Source organism: Triturus cristatus, chromosome 3_1 (assembly GCF_964204655.1).
Source record: "Triturus cristatus chromosome 3_1, aTriCri1.1, whole genome shotgun sequence".
NCBI lineage: Eukaryota > Metazoa > Chordata > Amphibia > Caudata > Salamandridae > Triturus > Triturus cristatus.
The window spans coordinates 299501268-299514443 of NC_140583.1; the positions used below are offsets into that span (position 1 = coordinate 299501268).

The 13176-nt window shown below is 44.2% G+C and overlaps 1 protein-coding gene across 7 annotated transcripts in view; it reads left to right on the forward strand.

Annotated features, from left to right (window-relative positions):
• PKM (pyruvate kinase M1/2) overlaps positions 1 to 13176 on the forward strand; it is a 106068-nt gene that overhangs the window by 24432 nt on the left and 68460 nt on the right. For all 7 annotated transcript variants that reach the window (XR_014978796.1, XM_085643952.1, XM_085643954.1 and 4 more), the window contains exons 2-6: positions 5199 to 5374; positions 5497 to 5588; positions 10038 to 10169; positions 10247 to 10433; positions 12451 to 12721. Coding sequence is in view for 6 of the 7 variants with exons in the window: in XM_085643952.1 (XP_085500078.1) it covers positions 5218 to 5374; positions 5497 to 5588; positions 10038 to 10169; positions 10247 to 10433; positions 12451 to 12721 (839 nt within the window). In the remaining variant the exon portion in view is untranslated. The remainder of the gene's footprint in view (positions 1 to 5198; positions 5375 to 5496; positions 5589 to 10037; positions 10170 to 10246; positions 10434 to 12450; positions 12722 to 13176) is intronic.

Sequence of the window (13176 nt, forward strand, 5' to 3'; positions counted from 1 at the left end):
CCAATATACCCTGTAGCCCAAGGGCGACGAACCAGACAGACAAATGTTTTTGTATGTCTTGTATGTTTATAAAAAATTCTGTATAAAAAAAGACAATCTAGCTATAGACCATTATTTCTCAAACGTTTGAAAACCTTGTAAGTGCAGTTATGTATAATTTCTAGCTGTGGTTGTGTTGTGTTTTTTGTTGGAGGGTTCCTTATGAGACATTGCACATAATGTTCCACTCGTTAAGTGGATCTGCTAAAGTGTTTTAAAGTCCATACTCTTGTGGGTTGCAAGTAGATGCTCTCTGAGGGTTTATGCGATTCTCTGTCTTCCTCCCCACTCGTGGCATTGACCATATGTGAATAACAACCTACTGTCCTTGTGCTTCAGTTCAGAAGGCCCTACCCGATGTGGTGGTCTTCAATTTTATACTACAAACTACCATTTGCAAACTTTATGCTTTACTTCTCAAGAATCGGGAGGCAGAAATGTTAAGAGTCCTAATGTATCATACAATTTGTAATTCTGACTTTGTGTTCTGTGACGCATGCGCTTTACCAACAGGATGTCGACTCGTTTATTGCTTTTATTCTTGAAAGCTACTTTCACTCTCCTAACGCAGTCTATTCGGTAGAGGTCCCTACACCCAGTTTTCTTATTGGTGAAAAGTTTTCTTGTGCTGAACTGACTTTCTTTCAGATTTGATTTGTAATATCCGTCTCACCGTAGTTGCACAGTCTTTCCTGCGATTACATTGCTGACTGTTACAATGTGATGGTGTCCTGAACTGATCTCATTGGTATCAGTACCATAACCTTTCTTTTCCAGGATTTTGAGGCAGTTCTAAGCTATTTTAGACCGTTTCATTGATCAAGGGTGTGATTTTTTTTATCTTTGTTTGGATTACACAGACCCATATGGGAAAACATACAATGGCTGAATATTGAAATGTAACTGCGACAGCAGACTTTTTGGAATCTTCAATACTAGACAGCATGGTACAATCGCAATATGTCATAGGTCAAGCATATGCGATGACTTTGCCAATATCTCCACGGCACCATGGTTGGCAGTTAACACATGGATTATCGTGGCTAGAGTTGCATTGTTCTAGTCACTGACAAGTCAACTGCGATTCACCAAACCAACATGTCCCCATGAAGCATCCGTACCCTTAGTGTATGGGGGTGGAGGGGGTGTCATGCCTAAAACGATGAGACTACTCAGTGGGTATGTCCTGAGTCAGTAGCTGTCAGTGGTCCAGTACCAACAGTAATGTGCATCTCTTTCCCTAAGCCAAGTTATAAAAGGCTCCAATATATCTTTAGGACGAGTTGCCATTGGCATGAGATCCCAGTAGTTTGCCAGCTGCTCCTGATAATAGGTAGTGTCTCAGATTAGTGTGTTTAGGGGCCCCCATAATTCTTTCCATGCACTTCATTGCTTGGTGTTACTCGTGAGAAAGAGTCATACTAAGGCCATGATTAAGAGTACAGCAGTCTCAAGACAACTGTACTCTCGGTGGCAGTTGGACTGCTGCGAGACCACTGCCAGGAGGAACTGAGAACCCAAGGCTGGTTATTGGGACGGAAAACCGGAATTAAGAATGAAGTACATTGATGGACCGTGAAATGCACTCCTACTGGGTGCACAATGCTCAAACTGTTCTGTATTCTTTTCTAGGGGTTTGCTTTGTTGATGGGGGTGCTTATCTCTTAAGGGCGGATAGATGTAAGAGGGGGGCTGGAGTGCTTTGGCCTCACATCCCCTCCCAGTGACTTTGCGTAGCACCAGATGGGAGGTGGGTGGAGTATTTTGTTTATCTTTTTTCCTATTTCGTAGTCATTGGGTTATGGGGCAGCATTCACTGATTCCCAGCTTGTTAGATCACAGACTGGGTGGGTTGGTGGTACTGCCCAAGGAGTGGCGGGGGCAGTTTTTTTTTTTTTCATGTTACAGTTAGGTTAGCTTTGGGTCTTATTGTGTTTAAATGCCTTGTGAAATATGCTGCCCAGGCCCCCTTGTTGGTGGTATAGATGTGGACCTGCAGGAGAAGATGTATGGATGACGTTGGCAGTATGTCTACCTCCATGACAAAATGATTATCTGCAATGTCCGTGGTGTAGTTTAACTTTGAGAAGTGTGGGCGAATGTTTGCTTATTTCTAGCGGCACAGGGTCGCTGTGGCATTCCTACAGGAAATTAATGTCTGGGGTGATTGAAACCCACTGCCAGCAGAAACGGTGGAGCAGCACATTTATGCTACTTCCTACGCATGATATGCACAGCGAACACTTATTTGGCTTGCTTCCAGTGTCTCTCGTTTTAGACCCTTGAATCATGTAGTGGCTCTGGAAGGGTGATATGTCATATTTCATGGTATGCTGGAGGGTCAGGAAGTGTTTCATTAATGTTAATGCTCCCAGTTCAGATTGTCCAAACTTCTTTGCCGGGTTGGCGGCGGCGGCAGCTCCCTATATGCTTCCAACTGTAGTATTGGCAGGGGACTTTAATTGTGTGTTGGATGGGATGTTAGCTCGAGAGCCTACCGGAGCCTGCACAAAAGCCCAACTGATTGGGGCACTTTGGGATATGATAGACTGCCTGCGCCTATGATGTCGCTCACGCCATACACCTTAAGCAGCGGCAGTTTTCCTGTCTTAGCGACTGGTACATTTGGCCGCTTAGTATTTTAGTCTCTGAAAACACTGGCAAGTAATCTGAAAGGTATCTGGTGAGAGTCAACAGCACCAACCAGACAATCTAGAGTTTCCGTGGCATGCCTGAGCGACTGGCGATACTCCTATGATTTAGTGCAGAGGTCCTGATTGATTTCCCCCATTCGCAGCAACTGGCTCAGGTTCATTAATACGCTACTTTGAGGATTATTGGGGCTCTGCTCCAAGGCGGGCGCTTGACAGAGGCTATGAAGGTCGTATTAAAGTGTAGGGGAAGCATGGTGTATAAAAAAAAGAAAAATCATACGGGGTCTGTCGACAACTGGAACAGGACATTTTCAAGAATGTAAACTGGGTGAATTGGAGATGCTTCCCTCTGCCCCCCCCCCCCCCCTTATAGTTTGCCTGAGTGGTGTAAAACACGAGAAGCACTATTTGAAGTTTGGAGAAGTGTACCTATACTGCTTCCCGGCAGCGACTACACATGGAAGAATATAGAACTTGTGCTCTGGCATAATTGCTCCGGCATGAGGTGCCTGAGACCTCTGTACTCCAACTGTGTACAGATACAGGGTAACTAGTATATACGCAATACACAATTAACTGAGTGTCTCAAGCCCATCTTGGTTAAGTATACATGGAAGGAACGTTCTACGACCAGACTAAATGCAAGATTTTATGGTGATCCGATACTTGAAACCCGCAAAAACCCAGGGTAGTGAAAGATTGCCAGTGGAATTTTATCATTAGTTTGCAGAAACAATAGCTGATGGGCTGCTGGAGGTTTACAATGAAGCTCTGGATACTGGTTCTTTGCCAGCCTCTATGCGAGAGGATCTTGTGGTCATGATACCAAACAGGGCAAAGACCCTACTTCTGCTTCCTTGTGTAGACCGATATTGCACCTCACTACAGATATGTAGATTCCAAGTGCACTGGCAGTGTCTTCTCCCTCTTGTTCTGCCTCATCCATTCAGATCAGTTGGGATGTAGTACGATTCATAATCTACAGCCACTGACCCATGTCTGTTATGCTCTACAGCTCTTTAAGGAGGATTTTGCCCTGGTGCTTCTTGATAGAAAGCAAGCCTTCGACTGTGTAAATAAGTCTTATTTGTTGCAGGTGCTTTGGAAAATAGGGCTGGGCCCTGACTTTATCATGTGGTTCCGTTTTCTTGACTCTGCGCTCTATGCTAGGGTGCGGTCAGGAGGAGTGGGCTTCAATCCTTTTTTGTCTGCATAGGGGCACTGTCTGGGATGCCCCCGGTCACCTTGTTTGTGGTTGCCATGGAACTACTAGCTGAGACCTTGCATTGCAGGATGTAATCTTCTGGGGGATCTCGGAGCAGTACTTTATTACACGGGAGGAGGCAATTGCTTATTTCTCTAGGAACTGGGCAATATCTTTTAATATATTAAATCTCCAGTACAGCTAGGGAGGTATGGCGGTCTTTTCCTGATTAGCTAGCTAGGTCCAGTCCTGCTGGGGATAGCATATGGCAGTCTGATATCCTATCTGTATCTGGCTCTTTGAGATGACGTGAGTGTAGCTCAGTAAACAAACCAAATGGGACACTTAGAGGAACCCTTGTCAACCAGGGAGTGGGTGGAAGTCCATGAGTTAGTCTGGAGAGTTGGCTCCAATGTGCGTTTCAAGCCCATCAATATAATTTTGTAAATCTCATCTCACTCCACGTACGCTGCATGCTATATATGATGCCTTCCCGGATGGCTGCGCACGTTGCAGGGCTGTATCAACTGACTTTCTCCATGTTATGTGGTCCTGACCTTACTGGCAGATCATTATTGCTTGGCTTAAGGTGGCTACAGGTTGGAATATCCCATTGGAGATCCAACAAGTAGTACTGGAATTGGTTACGGTGATGAAGTAGAAAATGTGTCATTCTGGGACTAGTTTTGGCTAAAAGACTCCTCGCTATAGCATGGCTCAGTTTTCTGTGGCATCGTTGAATGTCTGCAAGTGGGTGACTCCGAAGGGGGTGCAAATGCATAATGTATGGAAGAATAAATATGCGGATTATCTGACAGCCTGGTCAGTTATGTTGTCCTGCAGTATAAGAGTAATTGACCATATCCGATGTGTACAAGTGACTGCATGGTCAGTGTCCATTTATATATCCATAACTGTTTTATTCCCACTTTCATATAACTTATTAGATACAGGGGCAATCGAGGCCTGATTGTAGCACCTTGTTTAGGTATTGTACAGGCATCCACAAAAGCAGGTTGTGGGGATTTGTACTATTCTACATTGACTTGGGAGATATGCAGACTGTGATTCTAGTCCGAAAGATTCACATTTTACTGTCTACATGTCCCAAGTTTAGTAAGTTTTGAGGATCAGCTTCTCAACTAAGATCTTGTCAGAATTGACTGCAGAGCCTCGGTTGCCTGGTAGCTTTGCTAGTTCTGTTCATGCTTGTCTTTTGTTTTTTCTTTCTTCTAAAGTTTACCTTGCCGGTGTCCATTTTTGGTTTTGGTCTGTCTTAATTCTGATCTTTTTCTTGCTAGGTGAATATCCGAGGCAACCATGTCGAAGCACCACTCTTCGGAGGCAGGAAGTGCCTTCATCCAAACACAGCAACTCCATGCTGCCATGGCCGACACCTTCCTAGAACACATGTGCCGCCTGGACATCGACTCTGAGCCAATTGTGGCAAGGAATACTGGAATTATCTGTACTATTGGTACGTTCCATTTTGGTTATGGTGCTAATGCCTGCTTCAATGACGTAAGAACCTTGGCGGTGGCCCTGGCCAATGCTTTTTGGTAGTTTTTTGCAAGCTGATGCTTTTTTCACTTCTTGCAGGCCCTGCATCCTGTGCTGTAGAGACCCTAAAAGAGATGATAAAATCTGGCATGAACGTGGCTCGTCTCAATTTCTCCCACGGAACCCATGAGGTATAAATTGGGACATGGTGGAGCTTTATGGTTCCAGGGGTAAAGTATTGGGTGAAAACTCTGGTAAATTTGAGGTGTTGGCAGTGCTTTGGCATTCTTTAGACAGTGAGTGGAAAGCAGACTTCCAGCTTTGGCTCATGTTTTTGATGTGGAGCACCTGGACGAAAAGGTAGTGGAAGGTTTTTAGAGTTTGCAGTGCCAGTAGTAGTAATGGGTGAGGCTTTTGTAGTGCTGATTGGGTTGTGAAACGATTGAAGTGCTGTAGGAGACTATGGTGATTGTAAGGAGTGATTTGGGAGAAGATGCGTTTAAATGGTAGAGTGCTAGAGTCGGTCAGTCTTTAGCAGGTGGTCTTCAAAATGAGGTATTGGCTGAAGGGTTAATAGGGTATTGAAAAATGAAAAGCTCTTGGGAGGCTTGATAATTGTATTCTAGAGATCATAGGGACAGAGCTGGGGAGAGATGTATGATACGAGGCTATGGTGTTGCTCTGATGTTCATGGGGCAAGTGGTGAAGGAGCAGTTGGTTAGGTGAGGCAGTCAGTGCTGTGCAGTTTAATGTGAGGAAGGGTGTGGGGGAGATGCGTATTCATTTGGACAATGAGTGAAGCAGACTACCAGATGAAGACCTGGCAGAAGTCTACGGCATCGAAGGCCATGAGTGGAGGCAGTGGTACTCCTCTATGGTTTCATAGGACCAATAGTGAAGAGGGGACTTGTCTCGCCATCTCGTTTTGGTTTCAATTGCAGGTAGTTAAAGGGCTCTTGAGTTAATTAGGCCGTACCATGCTATAAGGATAGTGTGAGGAGGAGAGATGGGAAACATATGGTAATGGCAGATCTCTAGAGTTCATATGGCAAGTAGTGAATGGTCAACAGCCAGGAAATGTGGGGTAGTGGCAGTGTTGTAGGATTTCTAGGGTATTATGGGAGGGAAAGCATGGGGTTGGGGCGACGTTGGGGGGGGGGGGGGGGAGACTAACTATTTATATTGAAGTGGGAGAGGGTCTCTCCAGGGGTTGCTAAGCAATAATTGTACTATGCGCATTGACTAGCGTGAATAAGAGCGTAGCTTTATAGTGCTAATGTCTTTAGAGTAAATGCCCTGTGGTAAGCAAGGCCATGATGTTGCTCTTCGATACACGGCATTATATATGGCCGTTCTGTCCAACTGCCATTACCCCCGGTTGCTTCTATTGCACAACTTACTCTACCTAAGTTGGACTAGTTGTAACCCTGCTTTCGTCTAATGGCAGGCAGGTGGAGATGGTGACTATTATGTAGTTTCCAGTCATTGCAGTGGGTGTCTAGGTTGTGGTTGCATTCTGCTGTTCCGTTCAGGGCCTGTAGTAGGAGGGGAGCTAATGCAGTATGTGTGAGCGCCACGGCCAAACCAGTCAAGTGGCCAATGGCAGGTAAGTAAACTGGCTACGTAAAGAGATTTTAGTAAGGACTGTTCTGACCGGAGCAGTGGATTGCGAAATATTAAGTTCAGTCGTGATGAAGTGATGTCACTGAAGCAAGAGGGAGGAGCTAAAAGACCATCTCGGAGTAAGATACTGGTGAGGTCTCGGCTCGTGTAGCTTTGACGCTTGCACTTAATCCAGTCCTTGTAACACTGCTTGTACACTTGCTGTGAATCTGCGTCCTGCCCCTTCTGCATATTCTGCAGCCCGGTCTCCATCCATTAGAGTTGTCATATTGACTTTACAGTGAGTGTCTGGCTGGTGCATTGCCTGGCTTTTGATGTTTCTCTCGACCTTTAGCAAAAGGTCACTGAAACTGAATCCACAGTGGCTCTGAACTATTAATAGACCGTCTGCTGAGGGAGGTGTCCTTCTCTAACCTTGCACGAAATTACAGTGGAAGGCTGCTGTGGTGTGCAGGAATAAACTTTTCAGATGGCTCTTGCTACATGTCTGGTATTGGTAAAATGAGTGTGAGGACTTGAGTGCACCATCTTGTATTCATACTTGCTAACAATTCGATCATTTTTGAAAACCAAATCGGGGAAATAGACTTTCCCATTGACTTGCATTAAAGCTGAGGAGGTTTTACGCTGAAGACGCTTAAAATTAAGCCATTATGTTCCTCGAGTCTCTCCTGAATCTTGTCTGTCTGCATCTATATGCATTTGCCATACTTCTGAGGGTTATGTCTCACGAAGGTACTGCATAAAATGTAATGGGTATGCTATCGTGCCTTAATCTTTGCTTGAGTTTCTGTACAGCATATAGTTTGGAGTTGTTTGGCAACTTTGGGTGCACTGTATTTCTGGTTTTCAGTCTAATACTATTGGGTACTAGTCTGAAGATCTTTCCTGAAGGTTTCTCTGTAAGCGTTTTGGAGAGTTATTACTGCTTGGCAGGGAAAGCACATCCAGTATGAATACATTTGCCATTTGAGCCTAACGTCAGGTGCATACTGCAGTTAACTTCAACAATGCTTTGTGCTGAAACTGTTCCATTACAATAGCCCTTGTGTCCCAAGCGGTTTCGCATCCAAGCTATGTGGAAAAAAACAAACTGATTGGGACTGTGGTGTGTAATAGACCGGTTTCGAAATTCCCCTTGCCCTTTAAGTGAATTCGAAGCTGCCCCTAGAATTTCATACAATTTCCCCCCTACAATAACGGAGCCAAACTAAGTACATTAGACAAGGCAGACTCATGACAAAGTAAATACATTGTTAAATATGTATAAGACTCTTAAATAGTCAGTCATTTCAGTATTTTAAATGTGTTTGCTTTGTTCAAAAATGTGCATTGACTTAGTTGAGACCTATGTAATGGTTTTAATCAACTTTGTACTAATAAATACGTGCGTAATACTTAGATAAAAGAACCGGTTTACACTGCTTTTATAGCCTGTATAACCCCAAACTACCACCAGACGAGGCAGATCATTTTACCTCCATTACTTAGTGGCAGTTCGACTTTTTTCTTGACTCAGAGCTCCGAAGATGTGTAGGTAACTTCAGGTCTGTACAGAGAACTGAATTTGCTGTGCCCTGGCCTCTGCACTAACCACTGAGCGCGATACCAGGTTTGTCCTTCTAAATGCAGGATAGAGTTGGCTAGTCTCTATCTGCTGCTTGCGTGTAATGTCTACCTTCTTCAGGTCCTTGATGGTGCGTAGAGGTTTATGGTTGGAAGTGCCATAAGTGCCACATCCACCACTTTATGTGGCATTGGCTTGGCATTCCTTAATCACAAATGACAAATTGGTTCATAAGGTTCAAGGAATTTGAATGGTGGATGGAATGAATTCAATTTTTGTAAGAATGTGAAGTTTAAGAGATGGGAATAAAACATGCAATTGGTGAGCTAGAGTCCATCTATTTAAACCACAAATTACTTTAAAGCTAAGACAGCAGAGTTTGACGGGTCTTTGTCAAACTGCTTTCCCAACAGTGAGCCCCTTTCTCGTCCGTCCATTTCAGTGCACTTGGTGTCTCAAACGCTCATCTTCCCAATACACCTCTTTAGGCCTAGATTGTGAGACATGGGTTGGGGGTTATGCAGGAATCTGGACATCACAATGCATGTATCTCTTTGAACCCTACCTCCCGATCCCAGTGTCTGATTCTGGTATCGTTCACCTGCAAACAACTTCAGCTTTTCCATAGTATCTCCAAAGGCAGGTTTATTATCTTGACCGCGCACAGATGTCTGCTTTTTTAGGGAAACTATTTGCATGCAGTGGTGGGTGTTCCATTGATGCAGGGAAGTGTTTCTTCAAGGTAACTGGGTGGCTCCCAAGCAACGATGTACTGTGAAGCTGCCCACAGGTTAACGGAGTAATTTGTACCAGCAGTGTTACTGGTCTGATGGTGACCAGGTGCTGCTTCTACACTTGACTTGCACAGAAGTGCAGGCAAAGGTAAAGTCCATAGATGCAGAGCATCTGTAGGTATGATTATGAATGACATCCAAAATCTAATTTCATTACGAATCTTTTCTGCTAAAATCTATACTGCAAATGATTTAATCAATGTAGTGTCATTTCATGCATTAATTTGGTGAAAAGAGGATCGGACCAAGCTTTAGATTCACAAATTGCTCTAAGTTCGCACGCCACAGCTGGTGTGAAGTGAGGCTGCTTACTAGGTCTAATTGAGCTAGAGAGGGTTCTCACTTCTCTTGTCCTTTTTCTTTCCTAGATTGTTTTTTATGAAGTTTATTTTCAGAATTAGACTAAACACTGCTTCAGTCTCCCCTCTTCTAGCCTCCCACCCAATCAAATACTTATGCTTTCCTCATGCTCTTTAGGCTACTTGGGTGTTGCCTTCTATTCCGATCAGGAAGTCTATCATCTGTGAACTCTGTGCCCATGCTGACTGTTGCTTTATGTGCGGAGTGATGACATGTTGATTTGCAGTGTCCGAGTTTCTCTGCTAAATTTCTTCGTACTTGTGTCCCCCTCCCCCGGCATCTTTGTTTCCCAACAGTACCATGCAGGCACAATTAAGAATGTACGGGAGGCTACAGAAAGCTTTGCTTCAAACCCCATTCTCTACCGTCCAGTGGCCGTCGCACTTGACACTAAAGGTCCAGAGATACGCACTGGGCTTATAAAGGGAGTAAGTATCTATTAAAGTCTGTCCTGCGAGCATTTTTGTCAGTGGCTCAGAAACCTCACCTATCCTGTCTTTTTCAGAGTGGCACAGCAGAGGTAGAGTTGAAGAAGGGAGCTCCGCTCAAAATAACTCTAGATGATGCCTACAAGGAAAAATGTGATGACCAAGTTCTTTGGTTGGACTACAAGAATCTACCCAAGGTCGTGGAGCCTGGTAGCAAAATCTACGTAGATGATGGCCTCATCTCATTGTTGGTGAAGGAAGTTGGTATGTGAGAATTTTACTCTTCTATAATATTGGGCTGCTGTTCAGTGGGATTCGTAATCGGGGTTGTATTTTACTATGTGGAGATCAGGTTATTGCCAATCATGTTGGGAGCTCTTTCACTATGTTACCCAAAGGTTTGAGTTACTTTATTCCAGGAGCATACATGATGCCAGTTTAGAATGTTCAGTCTCTGCGAGGAGCAGTTCTGCATCGTGACGTAACAAGGCCACTATCTGTTTTAAAAAGTGAAAGCAGAGTGAAATTAACTGCATAGAAGTAGCTAAAAGGAAAGGTTTTCATACATTTCTAGATCGTGGTTTTGAAAGGATCAAGCCTTTTATTGGAATAACTACTTTTCAAATATTACCGAACGTACATAGTGGGGTTGCCAACGGTCTGTTAAACTTCATTTCCCTGCCCCCCCCCCCTTCTGAGCCACTTTTTGCTTTCTTTTGTTAAGCTAATAAATGAGGTACAATTTTGGAAATAAAATTGAGTAGCATGGGAGTTGGCAGCAAGGTTTCAGTTCATCCATGTACAATGTCCAGGCTGTTGGAACACAGGAATTGAAGTCCCAACAAAACACTGTCTTGGCAGTGATTGTATTGAAAATCAAGGCGTAAAAGGTAGGACCTGTATTTGGAAAAAGCAAAAGGAATGTTGGGATTGTTATCACGTAGAGAATAGTTTCTAAACCTTCAAATTTGTACATCACCCCTGGGTGCTCATGTCAGTACTGTGGTCCGTTCTTGGCTGCAACTGTTGACAGTTTGAATATAATTTACAAATGGGGCATGGTGTAGGCCACAAATCCTGTTTAAGTCCGTCTGCTTACTGTAATGGTCTTGAGTAGTGGAGATAACTGACAAAGTGTACTTTCAGAGGTAAGTGTTTGATTTGTAAATTGAATACCAGCTTTTGACTTATTGTTTCTGCCATTTTTGGATTCTATTCTCTGCATTGAAATCTTGAGGCATGACTAGTTTTGTTATGTAGAATGAGTATCGTGTGTACAACTTTTCTGTGTATGGTAACATTAGTTTGTTGAACAGAGGACAAACATTGGCATGATTATGTGAACACAAGGTGATGGGACAGTGCGCTGAAACTCAGACACTCCCTCAGTCACAGATCTGGGTTGGGTCCATCATCGTTCTTTAGCTCACTTCGCCACCTCAGTTCAGACCCAGCTATATGCAAATCGGGCTTGACCCTGTACCTCATGGGGAACAGTCCAGCCTGAACTGCCAAGCCAGGTCATCCCTGGACTGTAAACCAGCATCCAGGGACCAGTTTCGGGGTAACACCCCTCATCAGCCAGGCTAGCTTGAATCCAGTGGCAAAGTGAGCAAGGAACCCCGAAACCAGTCCCAGGATGCTTGTTTCCAGTTCAGGGCTGACCTGGCTTGGCAGTTCAGGCTGGACTGTTCCCATGAGGCACAGGGTCAAGACTGATTTGCATATAGCTGGGTCTGAACTGAGGTGGCGAAGTGAGCTAAAAGAATGATGACTGATTCAACCCAGATCTGTCACTGGGGGTGAGTCTGAAAAGTTTCAGCGCTCCGTCCATCTCCTTGTGTTTGCTATGATTATGTTGCCTTGACCTAAAACATCTGTGGAATAGGTGAAAGCTTTATTTACACTAGTGTTTGAGTTAGATTCTTTTTTTAAGCCTTGGGATCCGCTTTCTTACTTGGGGTGGGTGTTTAATGTTGGGACAAGCCCCTTGGAGAAGATTAGTGGAAAAGGTGAATGATGATGGATGTGGGGTGGGTTTGGAGGGCTTGCTGTACTCACCAATACCAGGTACCCTGCCTGCATGCCTATGGGTTCCTTCTACTGGAGGGACAATATGCATCTGAACAGTTCTATGCTATCAGAGGGCCAGGTAACTTTGCCACTACTGTTCCAACTAAACCATATTTGACTGACTGTGGGAAGGAGGCCAAAAGGTAGTTATGTTTGCTGATTGGCAAGCCGGGCCTTTGTTAAAGTGCTTTTTGACTTTTTATTTTAGGTGCTGATTATGTCCTCACTGAAGTGGAGAATGGAGGATCTTTGGGTAGCAAGAAGGGGGTGAACCTACCTGGTGCAGCTGTGGACCTTCCTGCTGTTTCTGAGAAGGACATACAGGACTTGCAATTTGGTGTTGCACAGGATGTGGACATGGTGTTCGCATCTTTTATTCGCAAAGCTGCAGATGTCCAGGCAGTCAGGAATGTACTTGGGGAGAAAGGAAAGAATATCAAAATCATCAGCAAAATTGAGAACCATGAAGGCGTGCGCAGGTAATCTAATTCCCACTTGTGTGTGTTTGTGTTCTGAGGGGGCAGGTAGTCCTTTTCTTTGAGGTCCGTGCTGTGTGAAGGTTATGTGCTACTGCTTCTGAGTGACCCTAATTAGTGCATGATGTGTTTCCAGAGGTGGGGGTTAAGATGATGGTGCTGATGAGGCAGTGTATGCTGTAGGAGGAATTTTACTGACCCACAAAGCTGAGCATAGCTTATTTGGGAGGAGCCAGTTTTAAGAGGCTGTATCTCGGCTGGCATAGTCACTTTCACTGTTAAGATATCTAAATTTGGCCTTCCCTTAGCTGGAAAATGTATTGTTTTCACATTCTTTTGCACAAAGCTACATAGATTTCATTATGTTGACCGATTTCATTTGTTAGTGCTGGCATATGTGACTTTGCAGTTTGCTAGTCCACTAGAACTCCAAATACACTCAACTTGGCACTTTCAAG